Here is an 18,817-nt window from a genome sequence, read left to right as displayed (position 1 = left end):
TATATCTTTCATTTTTCTTTTATAACCTGTGGACCGTATGTTGAAAGGGAAAGATGCAAAAGCACATCTCCGTCAAAATCATCAGAAAAAGAAGTCAGGCTTTCTTTTGACCTACTCGCAAAAAGTAAAAGAATGCTACACTTGCATTGTACCCCAAAATAACCCAAATGCCACACTCAAGGTTTTTCTTTCATTATATATGACCCCAAAATTACCACGGTCAATGTTTTTTAATATGGAAAATTTGACCATCCACAAAGTGTCAAAGATGGCTGAATTAGGGTTTCTAATAAAATGACTCCCTATTGCACGGAAGGCTTTAGAGTAATATTTACTCTTTATACCTATTTATCATGTTTATTTTACAGTAATTAGCGTGTGCTTTTATGTGGCTTTCTCACATTTATTTGACCTTCCCATGAATCTTTGATAGGGCTTGGTGCTTCGCTAGCATATATCGACACTGAGTAATGATGCGCATAGTTAATCGTACGGTCAAGTTTAGGCAACAAATGCTTGTAAGGGAGAATAAGAATGGTTAGAGACTTGTCAAAGGTGCTGACGAAAAAAGATTTGAATCCATTGTATGTTTTCCCTTATTAAGAGTGTCTACGAATAGGATACAACATTGACTAGGCGTCGCTTGTTGATAGAGTTCGGCCCTAGTTAGGTGTGATGGCGAATCCTCGTCCTTTAGCGAGTCACATCCTTAGCCAGGTATCGCTTGTTGATGAGGTATAACTCAGACCAAAAGTGGCACCAAATTCATAGTCTGCTGGTAGATAAAAATTGTTTGTATGTGTTGTGCCGAATTACATGCTTACTGGAAAGCTAAAGACATTACCAGGTTTCTCCTCGAGAATAATAGGACAATTTTGATGAAATGGTGGGACAACTATTGTCCATGCGACATCTCCAATTATTATCTAGGTGCAATATATTGATGTGCTAACACATTAGTTTTTATGGCTCGATAAGAGCTCGCGGTTTAGCAGTCTTATTATTCAATTCTAAACCGTGGGCTCTCAAGCCCTGTATTTCTAATCTCTAAACTAATTGGGTGAAAATTCAATATTTCATGCCTCATGAATCACTGGCTTTAAGTACCTACCAATTATCAACCAAAAGAGTCAACTATCAAACCAAACCGACCCCCTTCATATTGTGATAGACAAGCAATTTATGGATTAAACAACCTGATTCAGAGGAGATCTCAGGCCACTAGATATGCCTAACAGAGCTAATAGAGTTGGTACTCTCTGAAAAATTAGAGAGCTGATGGAGAAAGATCTCTATGAAAAATAGTGGAATGCTTATACATTTGGCCCTTAGCTTACAAAATATAGAAAACTATAGACATAGAGAGACCGAGTGAGGGAGAAACTAAGGAGCAACGGTAGCTGAAAATATATGTTTATATTAATGCTATAATTTTTAACACAATAAATTAATAAAAATATTACAAAATTTATTAATCATTAATGCATTTTGAAATTGTTATTGTTAATGTTTATATGCTTTGATACGTACTGATCGATGAGACAAGATGATCCTGGCTCTTGCCAAGATTAAAACCACACACAAACAAAGGGATCGAGCTAGAGATCGATTAAGCTTGAGATTTGCAGCGCCGGCGCATAAACACAAATACAGCATCGAAAGAGAGAGAGGGAGGGAGAGAGAGAGAGAGAGAGAATCTGACACACACTAACTGGACAAGTGCTGTGGGCGTGGACCAGGAAGCGCATTCTCCACTCAACCCTGAAAAGATTTCAAGAAAAAACCAAAAAGTCTTCATTCGCTGTCTCCCTCTAATCTAGTAATCTTTTGCATAAACGCCTTGTTTAAGAGCAAGCCTCTCTAATCCCCCAAGTATTTCGAGGTACATTAATTGCAGGAAGATTCCAGGCAAAGCAAGCAGGGGCAGGGGCTGGCTACGCCATGTCAGAGTCACATTTCTCTCTCTCTCTCTTGCTGTCCTGCCGCACAAAGCAACATTTCATTTGTGTTGGTTTTAGGGTTTCAGAGAGATGAAGAGATGGGCAATTATTAGCAAGTGGACGAGGGGTGCAGTGCAGGCTGTGGGAGAGGACTAACATGACTTTGTCGGTTGTTCTGCAAAGACTCTTTTTTCATTACTCCGTTTGATCAGTACTACATCTCTTCCTTTATTACATTGGATGGGTGGTAGGAAACACAATACTTCTTTTTTTTCTTCATTTTTTAGAAGATCTCACAGTAGGAGTATATATAATACTGCTGGGCTAGCTGGTGCAATATTTACAGTCTGAGTTTGGTTAGAGTCAGGTAAGAGTCTGGTTTGGGGCCCATCTGAGCTTCATCTCAGAGATTTTTTTTTTTTTTTTGCCTTTTACTTTTACTTCCTTTTATTTTTCTCTTCTTAGTTAGTCTGAGATTCTGTTTCTATTAAATCATCAATTCCATCATCAGTCAATTTACTGTTCAATCACTTGCTTACGTCTTTGGAGGTAGGATTCAAATTAGTGACATGGGTTGGTGGGTTTAGCACCCAAAACGTCAAGATCAGAATAAGAAAGAAAGAGAATAATTTGGGTCTGCTTAGTGATTATCACTTTGATTAAGTTTATATTATGTTGTTGGATCATGAATTAGGGTTGACAAGAATACAGGAAGATCATCAATAACTAACAGAGAAGATCATAAAGGAAAAAAAAGGCCAGGGGAGGCTAAGATCATGGCTTTACATCATAAATCAGATTTAATGGAACTCAGAGGCCAAGATAATCTTTCTCATAAAGTTTCTTCAACCACTGTGGGAGAAAGAAGGGATCAAACTGGTCATGGTAAAACAATCTTCAACCCATCTCCTGCCCTAGACCACCACCATCAGAATCATCATCATCTGTATCATCAACCATCAAATCCAGAAACACACCAAAATACAGACAAACCCAGAAGAGATCCAGACCCGAATCCAGATCCGGTTCCAGCTCCAATTGCAGCCTCCGGTGCAACAATCATTATTAATAGGGCTGCCGCTGCACCAAAGGTTAGATATCGAGAGTGTTTGAAGAACCATGCTGCCAGCATGGGCGGGCATGTTGTGGATGGTTGCGGAGAATTCATGTCAGGCGGAGAGGAGGGTACCCCGGAGGCCTTAAAATGTGCAGCTTGCGAATGCCACCGGAATTTTCATCGGAAAGAAGTCGAGGGTGATCACTACGTTTCCAACAGAAATAACAATAATAGTGGTAGAGGAGATCAAATAGTACCTCCTCGACAATATCCTCCCCCGCCCCCGCCGCCTCATCTCCACCACCACCACCACAAATTCCCACATGGTGTATCTGCGAGCCCGTCAGCTGGGCATGTTGTGCCGGTGATGATGGCCTTCGGAGCGGCAGCCGCGGAGTATTCTTCGAGCGAAGATCTCAATATGTTTCGATCTAACGTTGGTGTGCAAACTTCAGAACAAGCACCGGAATCGAAGAAGCGGTTTCGGACGAGATTTAGTCGGGAACAGAAAGATAAGATGATGGAATTTGCTGACAAGTTAGGGTGGAAGATCCAGAAGCATGATGAGCAACAAGTCCACCACTTCTGCTCAGAAGTGGGCGTAAAGAAGCAGGTTTTCAAGGTATGGATGCACAACAATAAACAAACCATGAAGAACAAGCAAATTTAAGTGAATTTTTAGATTAAATCATGTGCACAGCGATATACTGGTATCACTTTACAAATTTTTTTTTTTTTTTTTTTAGCAATTTCTCATGAGTGACGCTAAACCTAAATTTTATCTGTAATAATTGTTAATCTCTCAGAAACATTAATTGGTAAAATCATGTTGTTGGGTTCTCAGTTGTGTCTGATCACCTTTTGTTTATTCCAATTAAACCTAGAACAAATTTTCAGCAGGGGAAAATAAAGCAAAAAAGGGAAAAGATAAAGAGAGAGAAGAGAATACAGCTTTAATTTGCTCTATATATCTTGTTAATGAGCAAGAAAGGTGACTTTATGTTCCACATGTTCATGTTTCACCAATTAAGGTTTATGTTTCATATGCTAGTGCATATATATGTCTCTTCCTGTAAAATAGAGTTCTCTCATATTTTTCTGGCAATTTTCATTTCCTTATGAAACCCTACGCTGGTTAATTTCATCTATTTTTCTCAGGAATCAAACGGGACTGAAGGAGCCTCTGCTCTTTTGGTCACTAGCTAACACAAAAAGACACAAGCATTCATAGCTTGTTTGAGAATTTGAGCCTACTATATATATATATCTCCAGGTTCTTGACCTGCATTTTATATGTGGAGTAAATTGGTTGATCACATTAATAGAAAAAAGTGGTTGGTTTTCCATATAAATTTAACTATATACCTTTTGGGAAAAAAAAAACACGAAGAAACCTTAGAAAATTCTACTCCATCGATCTTTCCAACTTACTGTAAAAAATACATGTGATGGATGCATGCCAATGAGATACATCACCCAATATAGTTGTAGAGCTCATCACAAAATATGAGCCATGTGTTGTTGCTTAAACACAGACACACACAGTACGGATGGAGAGAGAGAGAGAGAGAGAGTTACAAATATTACCAGGAATACTATATATGAAATATAGCAGCAGGACCTTTGTGAAACATCGATTAGCTTGAAAGAATACAAGAGATGATCATGTAAGATAAGTTCCATGCTAGATGAAGGTCTTAGAGATCGATAAGATGGAAAGATTCATGATTTGCAGGGAAGGAAGGAACAAGTCAATCTTGGCTGCGACAAATAAAGGAATCCATGTGCTGTATCTTAATGATGGGTCATAATCAAGGATAGCCCTCCACAGCCATATATACGAAGAAGACAAAAAGATTTTCATCTGAACCCTTTGTCTAATTTTAACGCAGTCGATGATTGATCTAGAGAAAAATTTACCAAAAAAAAAAAACACATGAATTACTGTTTCTCAAGGACAAATCAACATTTGTCTGGGTTTGAGTAGTTGGATTATAAGGGAGAAGGACAGGAGCAAAACATAACAAAGTTAGTTCAGCTACTTCGACGAGATCAATCCAAGAGTCGAAGACAAAACGCTGGAAAGACATGGACATAAAGGACAGATGAACTTAATCAACTTAACTAATAAATGCACTTCACAAGGGAAATGTATATATTATTAATTCAAAGCATTATAATTTCATAAAAATCTCTGAGACAAGTGAAAATGTCAATATCTTGCCGATAACCTACCTTTAATGTCTTTGAATTATATATATACATGTAATAGAATTCAGAGGTTATTGTCCCTTCATGAGTTTTTTGTCCATAAATGCAATCCCGGCCATGCACCAAATTTGCACGAAGCTTTATATCCATGCAGAGTTAAATAATTGTGGTAGCTCCCACAAATATTTTAATTTCTAGTCATCTCAACTAACTAAGTAGCCCCACGGGCATGGAATTAAGGATTCTAGTATAAACTGTCTGCTAATCAGATTAATTGACTTGTAGCTACTTGCATGTTTCTGTTCTTCTTTTATGTCTGTATCATTCTAGAATTATTGTTTCCTCTTCCTGTCATGCATTAAGACCCATTAATATTGTTAAGTTTCTCCTGGCTTAATTAGCTAGTGCCACTAGTTGAATTAATTCCTGCTTTGACCTCATTTCTAAAATTAGTGAGATATATGCATTTAAGATCATGGTCAAATATACCCTCTTCTGTGCTCTACTTCAATGAACCAAATGCAGGAGGTCGTCCCTCTTTTCTTTTCCTCTTTTCTCTAAATGTACCGTCGCCAATTCACTTTTGCCACGTATGCACCCCTCCACCGGCTTTCCTGTGCCTGTGCCCAAAGCTACCACAAGCAGCCTTCACCCGCTCTCTCCACCATGTGTAGAGAGCCCATCCTCATTCCCCACCACTTTCAATGAAGCGGGAATGATTTTCTTTTTTGTCCAAGCATGCATGTAGAAAATATATGTGATCTCCATCAGGCACCTTATCGCAATCATCATCAGTGCAGCCTCTTTTCAATGATCCGTTCATCAAATTGCATCACATACTGCTGCCATGGCGACCCTCTCTTCGGCCTTTTGGTCAAAGAACTACGGAACTAGATGTAATTGGATTCATTTCTCGTTTTATTTGGACTTTTATTTTCTTTCACCACCACATTCTGTAGTTCTTTTTCTATTTTAATGGAATGACTTAGAGAAAAAGAAAAGGTTTGCAAACGCAGCTACTAAAATATTATTATTTATTGTAAAATAAAAATTTAATCATTTAATTAACATTCTACCACTTCTCTGGTGTGAACTCAGCCTCCATAAAGTCTAATACATAGAATCACAAACTTACCCTCATGTTAATGAGACCCAATACGTGAAATATTAGGATTGAAACTAATTAAGGCCTCTGCTAGCTCAAATATCATGTTATATATCACCACTTGTCTTAAGCTTAAACCGATAGAAAATAAAATCTCATTTTTAGATTGCAAAAAAATAGTACAAGAGAGTTATTCGGACATAAAATTCATTATCCTAAACATATATGTTTTGGAAAACATATTATCATAGCAGAAGGAAGATAATAGCAAACATGAACTCACGGATGACTTCATGCATGGAGACAATGCAAAAATTGGTGATGATCCGCTTCATAGCTCTGTTCTATGCTGCCTCATCTTAGCACCAAGATCACCCGTGGCCTGCGAAGCCTTTTCCTTGGCAGCCTCATAATTAATCTTGGCCTGCTCGGTCATGGTCTCCTTGGCTGAGTTGTATGAGTCCTCCACTTGATGCTTAGCTTTGCCATATGCATTGGCTGCTTTATCTTCTCCACATGACTTTGCTCCTACCATTTTCTCTTTGGCATCATCTGAAGACATGTTTAATTTCTCCTTAACTTCCTCATAGACATCAGTTTCTTTATCTTTCCCATGAGGCATTGATCCAGCCATCTTCTCTTTTGCATCATAGGCCTTATCCGCGGCATAATTTGAACCCACATTTATTTTCTCCTTAGCTTCATCGTAGGAATTCACCACTTTCTCTTTTCCATACCCCATCGATCCTGCCATCCCCTCTTTGGCATCATTAGCCTTCTCTGAAGCCATGTTCATTTTTTGTTCGGCTTCATCATAGGCATTGGCCGCTTTATCTTTTCCAAACCCCATTGCCCCTGCCGTCATCTCTTGAACATCAGCAGCCCTATTGGAGGCCTTTTCTCCAGCCATGTCCATTGTCTCTTTGGCATCACCAGCCTTATCTGTAGCCATTCTTATAGTTTGATCCGCTTTCTCAGAAGCAAAGTTCTTTACATCGCCCGTCTTTCCATAAGCCATGTTGACGGCTTCCCCAGCCTTCTGAGAAGCAAGCTTCGACGAATCTGGAGAACAAACAAAAAAAGAATAATGAAAAAATTGACTTGTTAATAAAAATATTAATTGATGTTAATTATCACAAACCAATACCAGATACAGCAGATTCCATTGTCTTTGTGGCCATGGATGCAGCATCCCCAGCATTACCCATCATATTTCGGGCTGCCTCTCTTGGATTCTCTTTCCCAATTCCCAATCCCCTAATATACCATTACAACATATATACTAATCAACAACCTCTCGGAGCATAAAAGATAAATCATATTTTGTGCAACATAGACATATTAAAAACCATGGTCTAGTTAAAAAGTTGATACACATCCTCCCACAGCTCAAAAAAAAACATACCCCAACCATATCTGTTATGTAGAAATTTGAGATAACATTTAGGCTATGTATTTCAAATGTACAATTCAGCCAGTGTGGCAACATCTTCAGAAAATGTAAATAGCAATACAGGGGCTCTGTTTTGGTTACGTTGAACCAAAGCAACATTATACTTATCTCTCATTTGAGAAGAGTTATGAAGTCGGCCCAATAGGCCATTAATGGAATGTGTTGTTTTATGTCAAACTAGCAGAAAACACATGTGAAATTATATGGTAACTTCTAAATACCATAAACTGATGATCAGAGCTGACAACATGAAGAGATCTTCCAAAGTCCCACTTGAAAAGATTAGATATATATTGATCGTATCACATTCTACAAAATTATCTCAGATCATCGGTGGGATCTCTATATAATTTGTCTAAATTTTCAAATAATGTAATACTGTGGAATCTAACTATCTGGGCCATAAAAAGGTTTCTCCCCATTCCCCTTGATCAAATGGAGAGGATCCTATTAGGGAAGCCAATGCAGTGGTGTTAGATGACTCACTTAATGGCTCATAAATAAGTAGCACTTTGATTTTGCTAGTTTTATTTTTTGGGGGATAAAAAAAAATTTAAAAGAAAAAGTGTACAAGATTCTTAACACATACGTATGCATGATTTATCAAAATGAAACTAATTAAAAAAGAAGATATTAAATGGGTTAGGGAAGTGTGAAGGGAGCATTAGTGAATATGTACTCAGCGAAGGTGTCAAAAGCCCAATCGGCCCAGGACTCAGTATTGTCCTTGGCATCTTGCATAGCCTCCTCTGCTTTCACCTTCGCATTCCCAGCCGCCACATTTATGTTCTCCCACGCGCTGTCCTTCCCATTTTCGCCCCAACACCCACACACCCCCACCCACACTGCTACCCCCAACACCAACAACAAAACCCTTCTGTTTCCCATCTCTTCCTCTCTCGCTCTCTCTCTCTCTGAGTATAAGGTAAGAAGAAGAAGTGGTAAGCGAAGCGCCTTTTTGTGTGTCAAAATCCGGAGAGACCGTTGGTGGTTCAGGCGGGGTCTTTACGTGGAGTAATAGGCGTACCGCGTACGTGGCAGTTAACTGGGAAGGTTCAAGAAGAGTAATGCTGCCTTTGCGACACGTGTTGGTTGAGTTTGACCACGTCGTGTAACCCTTTCCGCTCTTTGGGCTCCATGCAATAGGAAAACGTTTGTGGTCCAGAGACACAAGGCCCACACGATGCCTCTCACTCTCAGTATTGGGTAGACTTCATTTACCCAAAAAAAGGAGTTTTATCTCAAAAGCTGAATTAAAACCCTTTTTTTTTTTTTTTTTGTTGGAAAATGGCATTGCCACGTCAGAGAGTAGAGAGGAGAGTAAAATGGTGAGTTTCTATAGCATTACTCTAAACTAAAACCAAAAAATCTCAACAGCTATGGAATTGGTACATTCTTTCTTTATTATTATTATTTTTTCCATCTTTCAGGTATGTCTGATCCCCTATCAATTAAAAAGAAAAAGAAAAAGAAAACAAACAAATACCATCTAAAACACATTATCATACGGGGGGGCTGGAAGAAAAGAATGATAAATTCCAATAGATAAAGACTGTAAAACATTCATAAATATATAGCAAAAATTTCCAATATTTGGGCTTTGAAAAAGAAGCCTGCTTTCTCTTTCTCTACTTTGTAATAAGTGAAGTCTCATTCTCTACCTAAGCCGTCAGCCCACCTTCAGCTGCCAGTTTTAGTCGTTGGTGATGTTCCGCAACCTTGTAATCTACAATTTCCTTAAACAGCTGGGCATCCAACACGCAATCCGGGCGCCCATAAACAGCTGCTTGGACACTGGCCACTAGTTTTGCTATCTCACGCCCGGAGAACCCTTCTGTCTTCTGGGCAGCCTCTCGGATCACATCGTCCGACACGTCTGTTATAGTTATCTTTTGTGCCTTTTTCTTTAACCGAAGACCCCATTTAGATGTGCTGTCACCTTCATCGGAAAGGTACTTGTTCAAATAGAGCTTCAGCAGTTTAAAACGTTCCTCCTCTCCTGGAAGTGGAAACTCAATCACTTCATCAATACGGTCGGTGACGGCACTGTCAAGATCACCTGGCCTGTTTGTGGCAAGAACGAGCACTACGTCTCTAGACTGATCACCAGTCCGGAAGAGCAATGCATTTAGAGCACTTCGTTGAGCTTCACTCATATATGTACTGTTGCGCCTGCATTGGATCGATATTATAATTACTAAAAATCTGTTGCCAGAAGAAACCCATAACCATGATTCACAAAAGTGGAAGAATAACTCCCAAAATATATACTAGGGCACATAAAGTGTTCTAAACTAAATTATTTAACTTACTACTGCCTACATACATTAAAACAAACTAACAAAAGCACCTTGAAAAAAAACAGACTTACTCGCATAAGAAAGCATCTGCCTCATCAATAAAAAGCAGTAAACCTTTATTCGATTTTTTAGCCCAATCAAATATCTGATGGATTTTGGTAACAGCCTGCGCACCCAGGGGCGCAACATCTCCTCCTGTCATCAAGGCATAATCCAAACCCTGTATGGGAAGACTCAAGGGTAAGCAGGAGCAACAAGATGAAAAAGAAAATCTATCAATCTCTTAAGCTACTATAATCCCATATCTTGGACATGTCCCGAAAATAAAATTGTATAAAAAAATCTACCTATCGCTGCTTGTCTAAGCAAAGATGCCACCAAATCTACTGAAGTTGAATGTCATTGTTGCCTTCTATGGAATATCTACTCATATTCATTAATATTCATTTGTTGTTATGAAACAAAATTCAAGTATCTCAATTCTAAAACGGTACAAAAAAGAAAAAGAAATTAGCATCTTCATTTATACATCAATAACATCTCGAGGCTCCTATTTATTTTTTTGATAAGTAAAGGCTCCTATTTATTAACTCAGGTTCATCTGTTCATATCCAATTTATATCACGTCCCCCTTGAGAGACACATCTATTAAGTAGAGATAACTTAATAGACAAATAAAAATCCAATAAAGGTCATATATGTCATGCAGGAGCAATAAAATAGAAGTCAAATGAAGTCAAAAGTTAAGAGCATACCGATTTCCGGGCTATCTCCCTCGCAACCAAGGTTTTACCGGTGCCAGGAGGCCCATAAAACAGCATATTACGAAAAGGTGCCTGATGAGTCTTGGTGTTTGCTGTAGCTCGAGCAAGTTGCTCTATTCTCTTTTGCAACGAAGGATGGAGAACAATATTTCCATGACTTTTTTTACTTCCCACAGACCCTGCTGCCCCAGCTGATGTACCATATTCCAAAACTTTATTTTTTGCTCGAGAAATCACTTCTGATCCTGGAAACCTTGCAATCGATGATTCTCGAATAAGTGATGGCTGCCCTAGAATCCGATTAACATATCCCCACATAACTCTAGCTCCTTCTCTGAAAACACATTAAAGATCATCAAAGAGAATGAAATGACTTATCCAATTAAATGGGTATATAGGCACACTTGATGAGCCCCATGACACAATGGTAGCAATTGGCCCAGGCAGGGGAGGGGAAGAGGTAGTGGTGTGAAAGTTGGTGGATGTGGAATCGATAGTAGTGTTTGTCCCATATACTCTACTTTCCTTGTTTCATACATGCCTTGTGATAAACAAGTGTTGTTTAGGTGAGTCCAAGTTATATCTACATCCAACATCTCTTTATGTCAAATTATGCCATTCCTCATGCATCATGATAAGGGCTCCAACATCTCTTTAAGTAGGACGATTGCATGATTTCTAACCAGATCTTTGATAATGAATGGACCAAGCAACAGCCACTTTTTTTTTATGATAGGTAAATATAACTCAAACACCCATACCGGATGCACATAGCAAGAGCCACATAAATCCATTGGTTATCCTTTTTAAGTTGAAAGTTGCCAACAAAAAGATAAACATGGCAGAGAAAATACTGCCCACATAAAATTTTTCAAAAAAAAATGCAATACTTTTTACTGAAGTGACAAAAGAGAAGGCAATGAGACTGCGAGCATACAAACCTAGTTGTATAAACTCCTGCAGCCAATGCTGTGGCTCCTCCAACAGTCATAAGCAACTTGTTCCTATCGGTCAGTAGGACCCTAAAACCCCCTGCAGATTAGAATTGATAAATGGTCAAAGTCATTATGATATCATCCTGCATTCCACCAAATGGCAACCATAATATCAACATCAATTTAAAGTCCAATCAATAATTAGATACACCAGATATGCAGAATACATTAAGCTAACACCAATAACACACTTTTATGAAATGGAATAGCAGATGCCAAGGTTATCAATTCATGTACCATAACATGAGTATCAATTTCTTCACTTTCATTATCGTGTACTGTATTGCATCTCGTATCCTAAACTATCATAATAAAATTTTAAGAACTAATAAGAGGAATAAAAAAATATATGGAGAATTTTCTTTAGAATCTATAACTAAAACACCCCTAGAAAGGGATAGGGCTAAGCAAAGTGAAAAGGGTTTTTCATGAGAAGGGAAATGAAAACTATTAGCCCCATACGAGATTCGTGAATAAGTGATTGTTTCATATAGAGCAAGGAATATCCTTTTTTTTTCCTAAACAGGATTCAGCATGTACGTAGTAAGGCAACTAATACTCATGCTACACATGGTACAAAGTAACAAGTATGACTAAGTCACTTTTACTGATGTTCACTGAATTCAGTTTAACTTTACAAGCATTACTTGAAATGGACTATTGAGAAGTATAAGTATGAAGCATAAAAGATGCAATATCAGCAAGAGCACATGGCAGGAATCTTCATCCAAGAAACCAGTTATATTTGGACCGAACCGTCACCCTTGCAATTAAAAAACATGAATACAAAAACATGCTTGTCAATTGTGAATACCTTCAATGTGGCTAAAAGTTGTATTGATTGCAGCAAGCCATTTCTCTCTTTCACCATTAATCCGTTCTATAAGCATTCGCCTGTTATGTTCCTCAGTCAGTTTTGCTTCATGGGCTCGACCCTCAGCCTCTGCCATGGCCTTAACTCTTATGGTTTCACGCTCTATTTCAGCTCTCTCTTTCTCAGTTTCGCGCTGCTGAGCTTGGATCTGTTCCTCAGTAGCTCGTCTGGCTTGTTCTTTCCGTAAAGAGGACTCCTCTTGCATCCTAACCAAATCAACATTATGCTTCCTCTGAACTTCATGATCTGTCTGCAAACAACAAGAAAATATAGTTCACTGTTTAATAGCAAAAATCCTAATATTTGATTTTTAAAGTGAATAGATCCAGTGAGAGAGAAGGAGAGGGACCAGGGCAGAGAGAGAGAGAGAGAAATGTAAAATAGGAGTTAAAAACAAAGCCTACTAACTCTTGTACTCAATTTCAGTACATAGGAATAATAAAGGTCCAGAATTGTGCAGCCATCTACTGACTTGAACAAAGTCTCAAGCAGAAAGGAACATTCCAGTCCCAAAAGGGGAAGGATAAAAAGGAATGCATAAGCTACACTAGCAAATGAAAGATTTGATATGTGTGTGTACACACGTGTTTCCACCACTGTCACACCTATTACTGATCCTTTTAGTGGGAAGAAGCTTTTTTCAAAACTGAATTAGCTGTTTAACATGCTATAGCCAGGTTTTAATAGTTTTATCTCCAATAGATTACAAAAGATTATAAAAAAGAACATATAATCTTTTTCAAAGTTGGCACCTGCATTCTTTTTCTAGTCAGCTCATCGTCATATCGCAGCATTTGTGCCTTTGCTTGGGCTTGTTGTTGCATTAGATCTCTTTGCTCTTCATGCAATTTCCGCTGCTTTTCCTGTCAATAAAAATAAATATGCTATAACAATTTCCAGTAGATGGGGGGAATACCATAACAATTCCGTAAAAAGATTGATCAGACATGCTGCTTTTACAATTAGAAGATTTTGTACGCCTGAAAAGTTCAAAGCTAGAATGGGTGCTAAGTTTAATGTGTAGGACCCTCTATAATAACAATACCAACCATTCCTCTTACCATAAGGAACCACTAAAACACAAACGTTCAAGGGTAAAGCATATACAGAAAAGAACCCATACAACAGAAATGCGCTATAAATTGGGTGTCAAACATTATTGCATTCAGTAGAATGAACATAATGCTCTTATGTCGAGAATCTCGGCCTTCTTAAACAAAACAGGTTTCAACTTCCAGCAGTTTAAGGAAAACACAAAGAAACACTGCCATTTGGTCTACTTCAGACATATATACTCAAACGGGTTTGCTATGACAAGCGCATGGTCTGCATCGTATAACTTCAACTAATAGCGTGACTGAAAAGCATAATCACTCACGATATCAGCTTGAGCTTGAGCTGCTTCAAAATGACACTTCTCAGCGGTCAACTCCGCAAGACGATTATCTTCTTGCTTCCTCATTACTTGAAAAACCTAGCGAAACAACCACAAAGCCATATAAGAAATTCAAAAGCAAAGAAAACATCTAGCCCACATTTCTGGTCACCTATCAAACTGTTGAAGCAAATATAAAAGAAGAGAAAGATAATAGGGAACGAAATTTTCATCGAATATTTCATTTTATTAACACCAACTGATCAAAAAATTCCAACCAAAAAAAAGATTAGTCTCTTTTTGCCACATTTCCTGACTCAAAATCTCAATTCGTCAAAATGTATACTCTTCTCTTTCGTTTCCTCGTCTTTTCTCAGCTACTGAACATAATCGCAAAAGAAATTCACCAACGAAATCCGAAACGAAACCTGTTTTGCGAAGGGGGAGCTGTTGATTTCACGAAGAGCTTTGGCGCCTCGTTCCAACGACTCGGGATCGAAACCCGAGCCTCTGGACTCTTCGCCCTCGGGTTTCGCCTCCGACTTCACATCAGAGCTCTGGTCCCCCTGAGGAGTCGAAGAAGAGAAAGGAAAGAAACGAAAGGGACCGTCAGCGTACGCGCGGCCGGAGAGCGTGGACATGGAGGCGACCGCCGCAGCCATTGCCACGCACGACAATTTTGAAGCAGCCATAGGACTGAGATTCCGAGCACTGATCTGATATCTTCAGGTCATTTGAGAATGGGTTTGTGAGAAGCTTCAAAAGGGTTTAGCGTCTGGCGCGAGCCATAAACCCCTCTTTTCGACTTTGCTAGGGTTTAAACGGAACCGGCAAATATTGAAAGGAGACTCGGGCTCACATGAGACCGCTTGCGTGGAGCGTAATCTAACAGGGGCCCAAAACGTGGGCCTGTTTGTGGGGGGAGGGGGGTGGGGGGAACGTGAAAAAAAAAAAAATTATATTTTCAAATCGCTTGAAAGACGATGCATTTGCATTATAAAAAATGCGCGATTTAAAATGTCAAACTCTAATTTTATCAAAGGTTTAACTCTAATTTAAAAAGTTATTTTTTTTTAAATCGCACGTTTTGAAATCACTATAATTTTTCTTAATTTTAAAACCGTAAACCTTAACATACCCGGTCCAAAAAGAATTATGTGATTGTTATGTTTATCAAAACACTCCATGACTTTGTGAGTTTATAAGGTTAGTCCTTCTATGCTGTCATGCTCGTTTTCTACTTGTGCATTAAAAAAACCACGTAAGACCTATTAAACATTACCACATGTGCATCTTTGCTATGTCAACATTAAAAATAAATAAAAAAATAAACAAAAAGAGGTGACGGTAAGAAAAATCTTACTCGCTGATGGTGATTTTGTTCTTAGGCGACCCATCCTCGATCTCCTATGCCAAATGTATTGGTAATTTGGTCCCCTTTTTTTCTTTTTCTTTTTCTTTTGTTAATTTGGTTAACACAGTTTTTAGTTATCAAAATGATCCTTTCATTCATTTACCGTTAAAAATAAATAAATAAATAAAATTTTGCCACGTAAGACCTAAAAAATGTTGTCACATTTTTACAACATCAACATATCACACGATAAACTCAACAGGACAACAAAGCAAAAGCATTCACGACACAGCAGCACCAGTGTAAGCCACTTCTGCGAGGTTAGGATGAATCATCGAAGAACCTCACCACTGCACACAAAGAGAATTTTTGTAACAACTCAAGAAAAATAATAGTCACATCTTTATTATTATTTCAAAATGATTACTCACAACTAGAGCTCCCTATAATCGATAATAAAACTCAATCTCACCTAGTAAGCGATTAGTGTAAAACCAACATTCATGAGTAATTTTATAATCCATTGACTCTATGTGAATTATTCATATTTTCAATATATGACTGAGATGTTATATTCCCCCCTTTAAGTTCCTTGTCATTTTCATCATGTAGGGCTCCAGTACTGTAAGGTTTCAAGGAAAGTGATAGTCACATTTTCTTTATCACTTGAAAATGACTAGTCACAATTAAACCTCTTTATAATCGCTTATGAAGCGTAGTCACACTTTTAGCAAGAAACCAGTTTGGGACTTATCAGGCGCAAGTGCCTTTATATTTTACTCACTTAATATGGACTATTTATCTTCTTAACGTGGAATTAGTGTATTATAATTTTCCTTCATTGCCATCGATTTCCTTCTTTCTTTTCATTTTTCTTTCTTCTTTTATTTTTTACATTTTTTTTAACAGATACGCTGATGAGGCAAGAATATACACGTAACAATGTTTTATGTGACTTCTTGTATACGTGGAAAAAATTATGTTAGTTTTTTTTTGAATGGTAGATATATAGACGGAAGGAATCTATAATAATAAATAAATAAAAGGTTATACAAAAGGATAACTTTGATGAAGGTAAAAACCACATTGACCAAATTTATTACTTTAAAAATTCATAGAGCTTTTTGACAAAGTGGTAAGCCATGGGATCAAATTTTTATTTAATGATATTTGCTTCATACAGGGGAAACATCGATCATAACACTAAACTAGCTACTTAGACAACTGGAAAAGAAAGACAGCAACAAAATATACACATAAGAGGGGAAAAAAAAAGAAGAAAAACAAAACAACAACAGAGGAGCTTGATTTAATTCGATACTTCCATGCAATATGCTATTGTTTATGGTCCGAGGCTATCATATCCAACAAGATCGTCTTGAATTTGGGAACCTTTGAAACTTCAAGATCTGCCAAGCATAAAGAAATGAAAAGTAGGTTTAGTCTGAAGAAAAAAACAATTGCTATTATGATGAGCATGCAAAGTTTGAAAACATCCAAAACTCAGAAAAAGCTATCATTTAATGCATGCAGCCAAAAGTTTCAGATGGGTTGGGAAAGAACTGGATCTCAGGATCTGAATGAAGACAATGGATCGGGAAAACGACAAGAGGTTGTTGATGAAGGAAAAAAGAGAGAATAATATATATATATATATATATATTTATTTATTTATTTATTTATTTCTAGGATGAGCAAGAAAAAAAGATATATATTGAGTTGTGTCTGCAGAGTGCAGGAGAATCTTCTCCGAAATCAGAAAGGAGAGGGTAATGGCAGGCAATAGAGTGAAGTAGTGAGCATAGGACCATTGAAATGTTATCCAGAAGTGGTAGGATTAGATCTCATGTGGGATTTCTTTGACTCAGGGACAGGATAAGAAGTTGCATGACTGGCCAGGCATTGGCTTTTTTCATTAAATAAAAAGTTATAATAACAAGTTAGGTGAGAAAGATGCATGTTGGCCAGCCTAATGCTCAGTTGAACACAAATTCATGGACTACGTAGAACCAACACTACTTCAGAGTTCAAAACCTTCACTTTCCAGTATTATACCCTGGCCCTACAGCAGGAATTACTTCCAAAGGACAAGGCTATGATGGCGCAGAAAACGTTGACTATTTTATTTGAAATGGGAGATAAAGTGTAGAATCGAGCTTTAATTTCAGGACCGAAAGCGTAAATTTAAATACTTGAAAAGTAGTAACTTGCTAGCATCATGGATTGAAATGTGTGAGTAATAGCATTATCTTTCTTTTGACCTGTGTACATGGATTAGTAGTGTATTACCTCTAGCCTTTCTTTCCACTTTGCCTGTAATTGGGAAAAGGGACTCTATCAGACTCAATGTCCCTGACATCCTCAATGAGGATATCATAGTGCCTCTTCACCTCCTCTGCAGATTTTCCACCCACAGCTCTGGCAACCTTTTGCCAGCGATCAGGGGTGTCCTTATCATACACAGCCAGGGCCTTTTCGAACCGTTTGTTCTCCTGAGAGGTCCAGGAGGAGCTAGAGCTACGTGAAGAAGTGAGGGAGTTGGATGCCATTAGATGAAATCTGAATGCACTACTAGAACCAGTGAAGTGGCTGATAGCTAGCTGAAAGTCAAGGAAGAGATCGAAAAAGAATGGTTGTTTTCAGTCAAGGAGGAAGACTCAAAGTCAAGTGATGGCATGGGAAAGAGATGACCAAATGAGCTCCTTATAAGCAGGAGGGAAAGGGGTGGTGGCCCTGGTGGGGTTAAGTTAACCCAGTTGGGGGAATATATCTTGGAAAAGGGCTGAAAATAAAGGAAAACCACAAGAGAGAGCAGGACAAGGAACAGCAAGTGTAAGAGGAGAATCAGTAATAAAGGAGGGATTACACAAGCAAGTTGGACTTCCTTTACTAGTTACAAAGTCAGTGGAAAAAAGGATCAGATGTACCATGCTAATAGCTGGAGGCTGGAGGATGCAGCAGACGTGTAATCCTTAATTTTGTCATCTAACCAAATTGAGATATGCCTTGCTAATCACTGTTAATTTGCTGCCCTGCTAATTGCAGCAACCCATAACATAAAGGAAGACAAGGAATTTGTAGGCTTGTAAGAACCTGTCCTTGTTAGCTTTCTCACCTAGCTATCAATTGGAAGGACTTTCCTTTGCCATATTACCTTTACAATCATTTAGACATTCCATTCAATCTTTGAATCTGTGAAGGAGAAATTTCTAGGCCCCTGGCCCCTGTCTACTTAGCATCATGGTTCTAGCCTCTAGGCTGGCTCAGTGCAAGAGCTTTTCTGGTTGCACAATCAGCACAACCAACAAATGTTGCTCCTTTTGCAGGACACGGCATGATATGTGGGTGTGTGGAGGCATTCCCAGTGTCACCCCAACAACATGCCAACA

General features: G+C 38.3%; 3 protein-coding genes across 3 annotated transcripts; 1 reads left to right on the top strand and 2 right to left on the bottom strand.

Moving 5' to 3' along the window:
* Positions 1–1,885: 1,885 nt before the first annotated feature.
* Positions 1,886–3,836, top strand: LOC132188850 (zinc-finger homeodomain protein 5). The gene has a single exon (XM_059603415.1). The coding sequence runs from the start codon at positions 2,717–2,719 to the stop codon at positions 3,665–3,667; it is 951 nt and encodes a 316-aa protein (XP_059459398.1). The 5' UTR covers positions 1,886–2,716; the 3' UTR covers positions 3,668–3,836.
* Positions 3,837–6,456: 2,620 nt separating this feature from the next.
* On the bottom strand, positions 6,457–8,754 carry LOC132188848 (embryonic protein DC-8-like). The gene is made up of 3 exons (XM_059603414.1): positions 8,446–8,754; positions 7,461–7,570; positions 6,457–7,375 (listed from the first exon to the last, which is right to left on the bottom strand). Exons 1-3 carry the CDS (start codon positions 8,652–8,654, stop codon positions 6,645–6,647), a joined length of 1,050 nt encoding a protein of 349 aa, XP_059459397.1. The 5' UTR covers positions 8,655–8,754; the 3' UTR covers positions 6,457–6,644.
* A 528-nt stretch (positions 8,755–9,282) lies between these two features.
* On the bottom strand, positions 9,283–14,904 carry LOC132188847 (uncharacterized). Its single transcript, XM_059603413.1, has 8 exons — positions 14,503–14,904; positions 14,078–14,173; positions 13,452–13,562; positions 12,640–12,949; positions 11,772–11,862; positions 10,822–11,164; positions 10,138–10,286; positions 9,283–9,938 (listed from the first exon to the last, which is right to left on the bottom strand). The coding sequence occupies exons 1-8, from the start codon at positions 14,764–14,766 to the stop codon at positions 9,428–9,430; spliced, it is 1,875 nt and encodes a 624-aa protein (XP_059459396.1). The 5' UTR covers positions 14,767–14,904; the 3' UTR covers positions 9,283–9,427.
* Between the last annotated feature and the right edge of the window lie 3,913 nt (positions 14,905–18,817).

Source organism: Corylus avellana, chromosome ca7, assembly GCF_901000735.1.
Source record: "Corylus avellana chromosome ca7, CavTom2PMs-1.0".
In the NCBI taxonomy this organism is placed as follows: domain Eukaryota; kingdom Viridiplantae; phylum Streptophyta; class Magnoliopsida; order Fagales; family Betulaceae; genus Corylus; species Corylus avellana.
This window is presented reverse-complemented; position numbering and strand designations above follow the sequence as displayed.

Coding starts and splice junctions, on each gene's coding strand:
- LOC132188850 (XM_059603415.1), top strand. CDS start 2,717: ATGGCTTTACATCATAAATCAGATTTAATGGAACTCAGAGGCCAAGAT.
- LOC132188847 (XM_059603413.1), bottom strand. CDS start 14,766: ATGGCTGCTTCAAAATTGTCGTGCGTGGCAATGGCTGCGGCGGTCGCC. Junction 12,950..13,451: donor TGACTAGAAAAAGAATGCAG/GTGCCAACTTTG, acceptor TGTTGTTTGCAG/ACAGATCATGAAGTTCAGAG. Junction 11,165..11,771: donor GCAGGAGTTTATACAACTAG/GTTTGTATGCTC, acceptor ATGTGTTTTCAG/AGAAGGAGCTAGAGTTATGT.
- LOC132188848 (XM_059603414.1), bottom strand. CDS start 8,654: ATGGGAAACAGAAGGGTTTTGTTGTTGGTGTTGGGGGTAGCAGTGTGG. Junction 7,571..8,445: donor GCTTTTGACACCTTCGCTGA/GTACATATTCAC, acceptor ATGGTATATTAG/GGGATTGGGAATTGGGAAAG. Junction 7,376..7,460: donor AATGGAATCTGCTGTATCTG/GTATTGGTTTGT, acceptor TTTGTTCTCCAG/ATTCGTCGAAGCTTGCTTCT.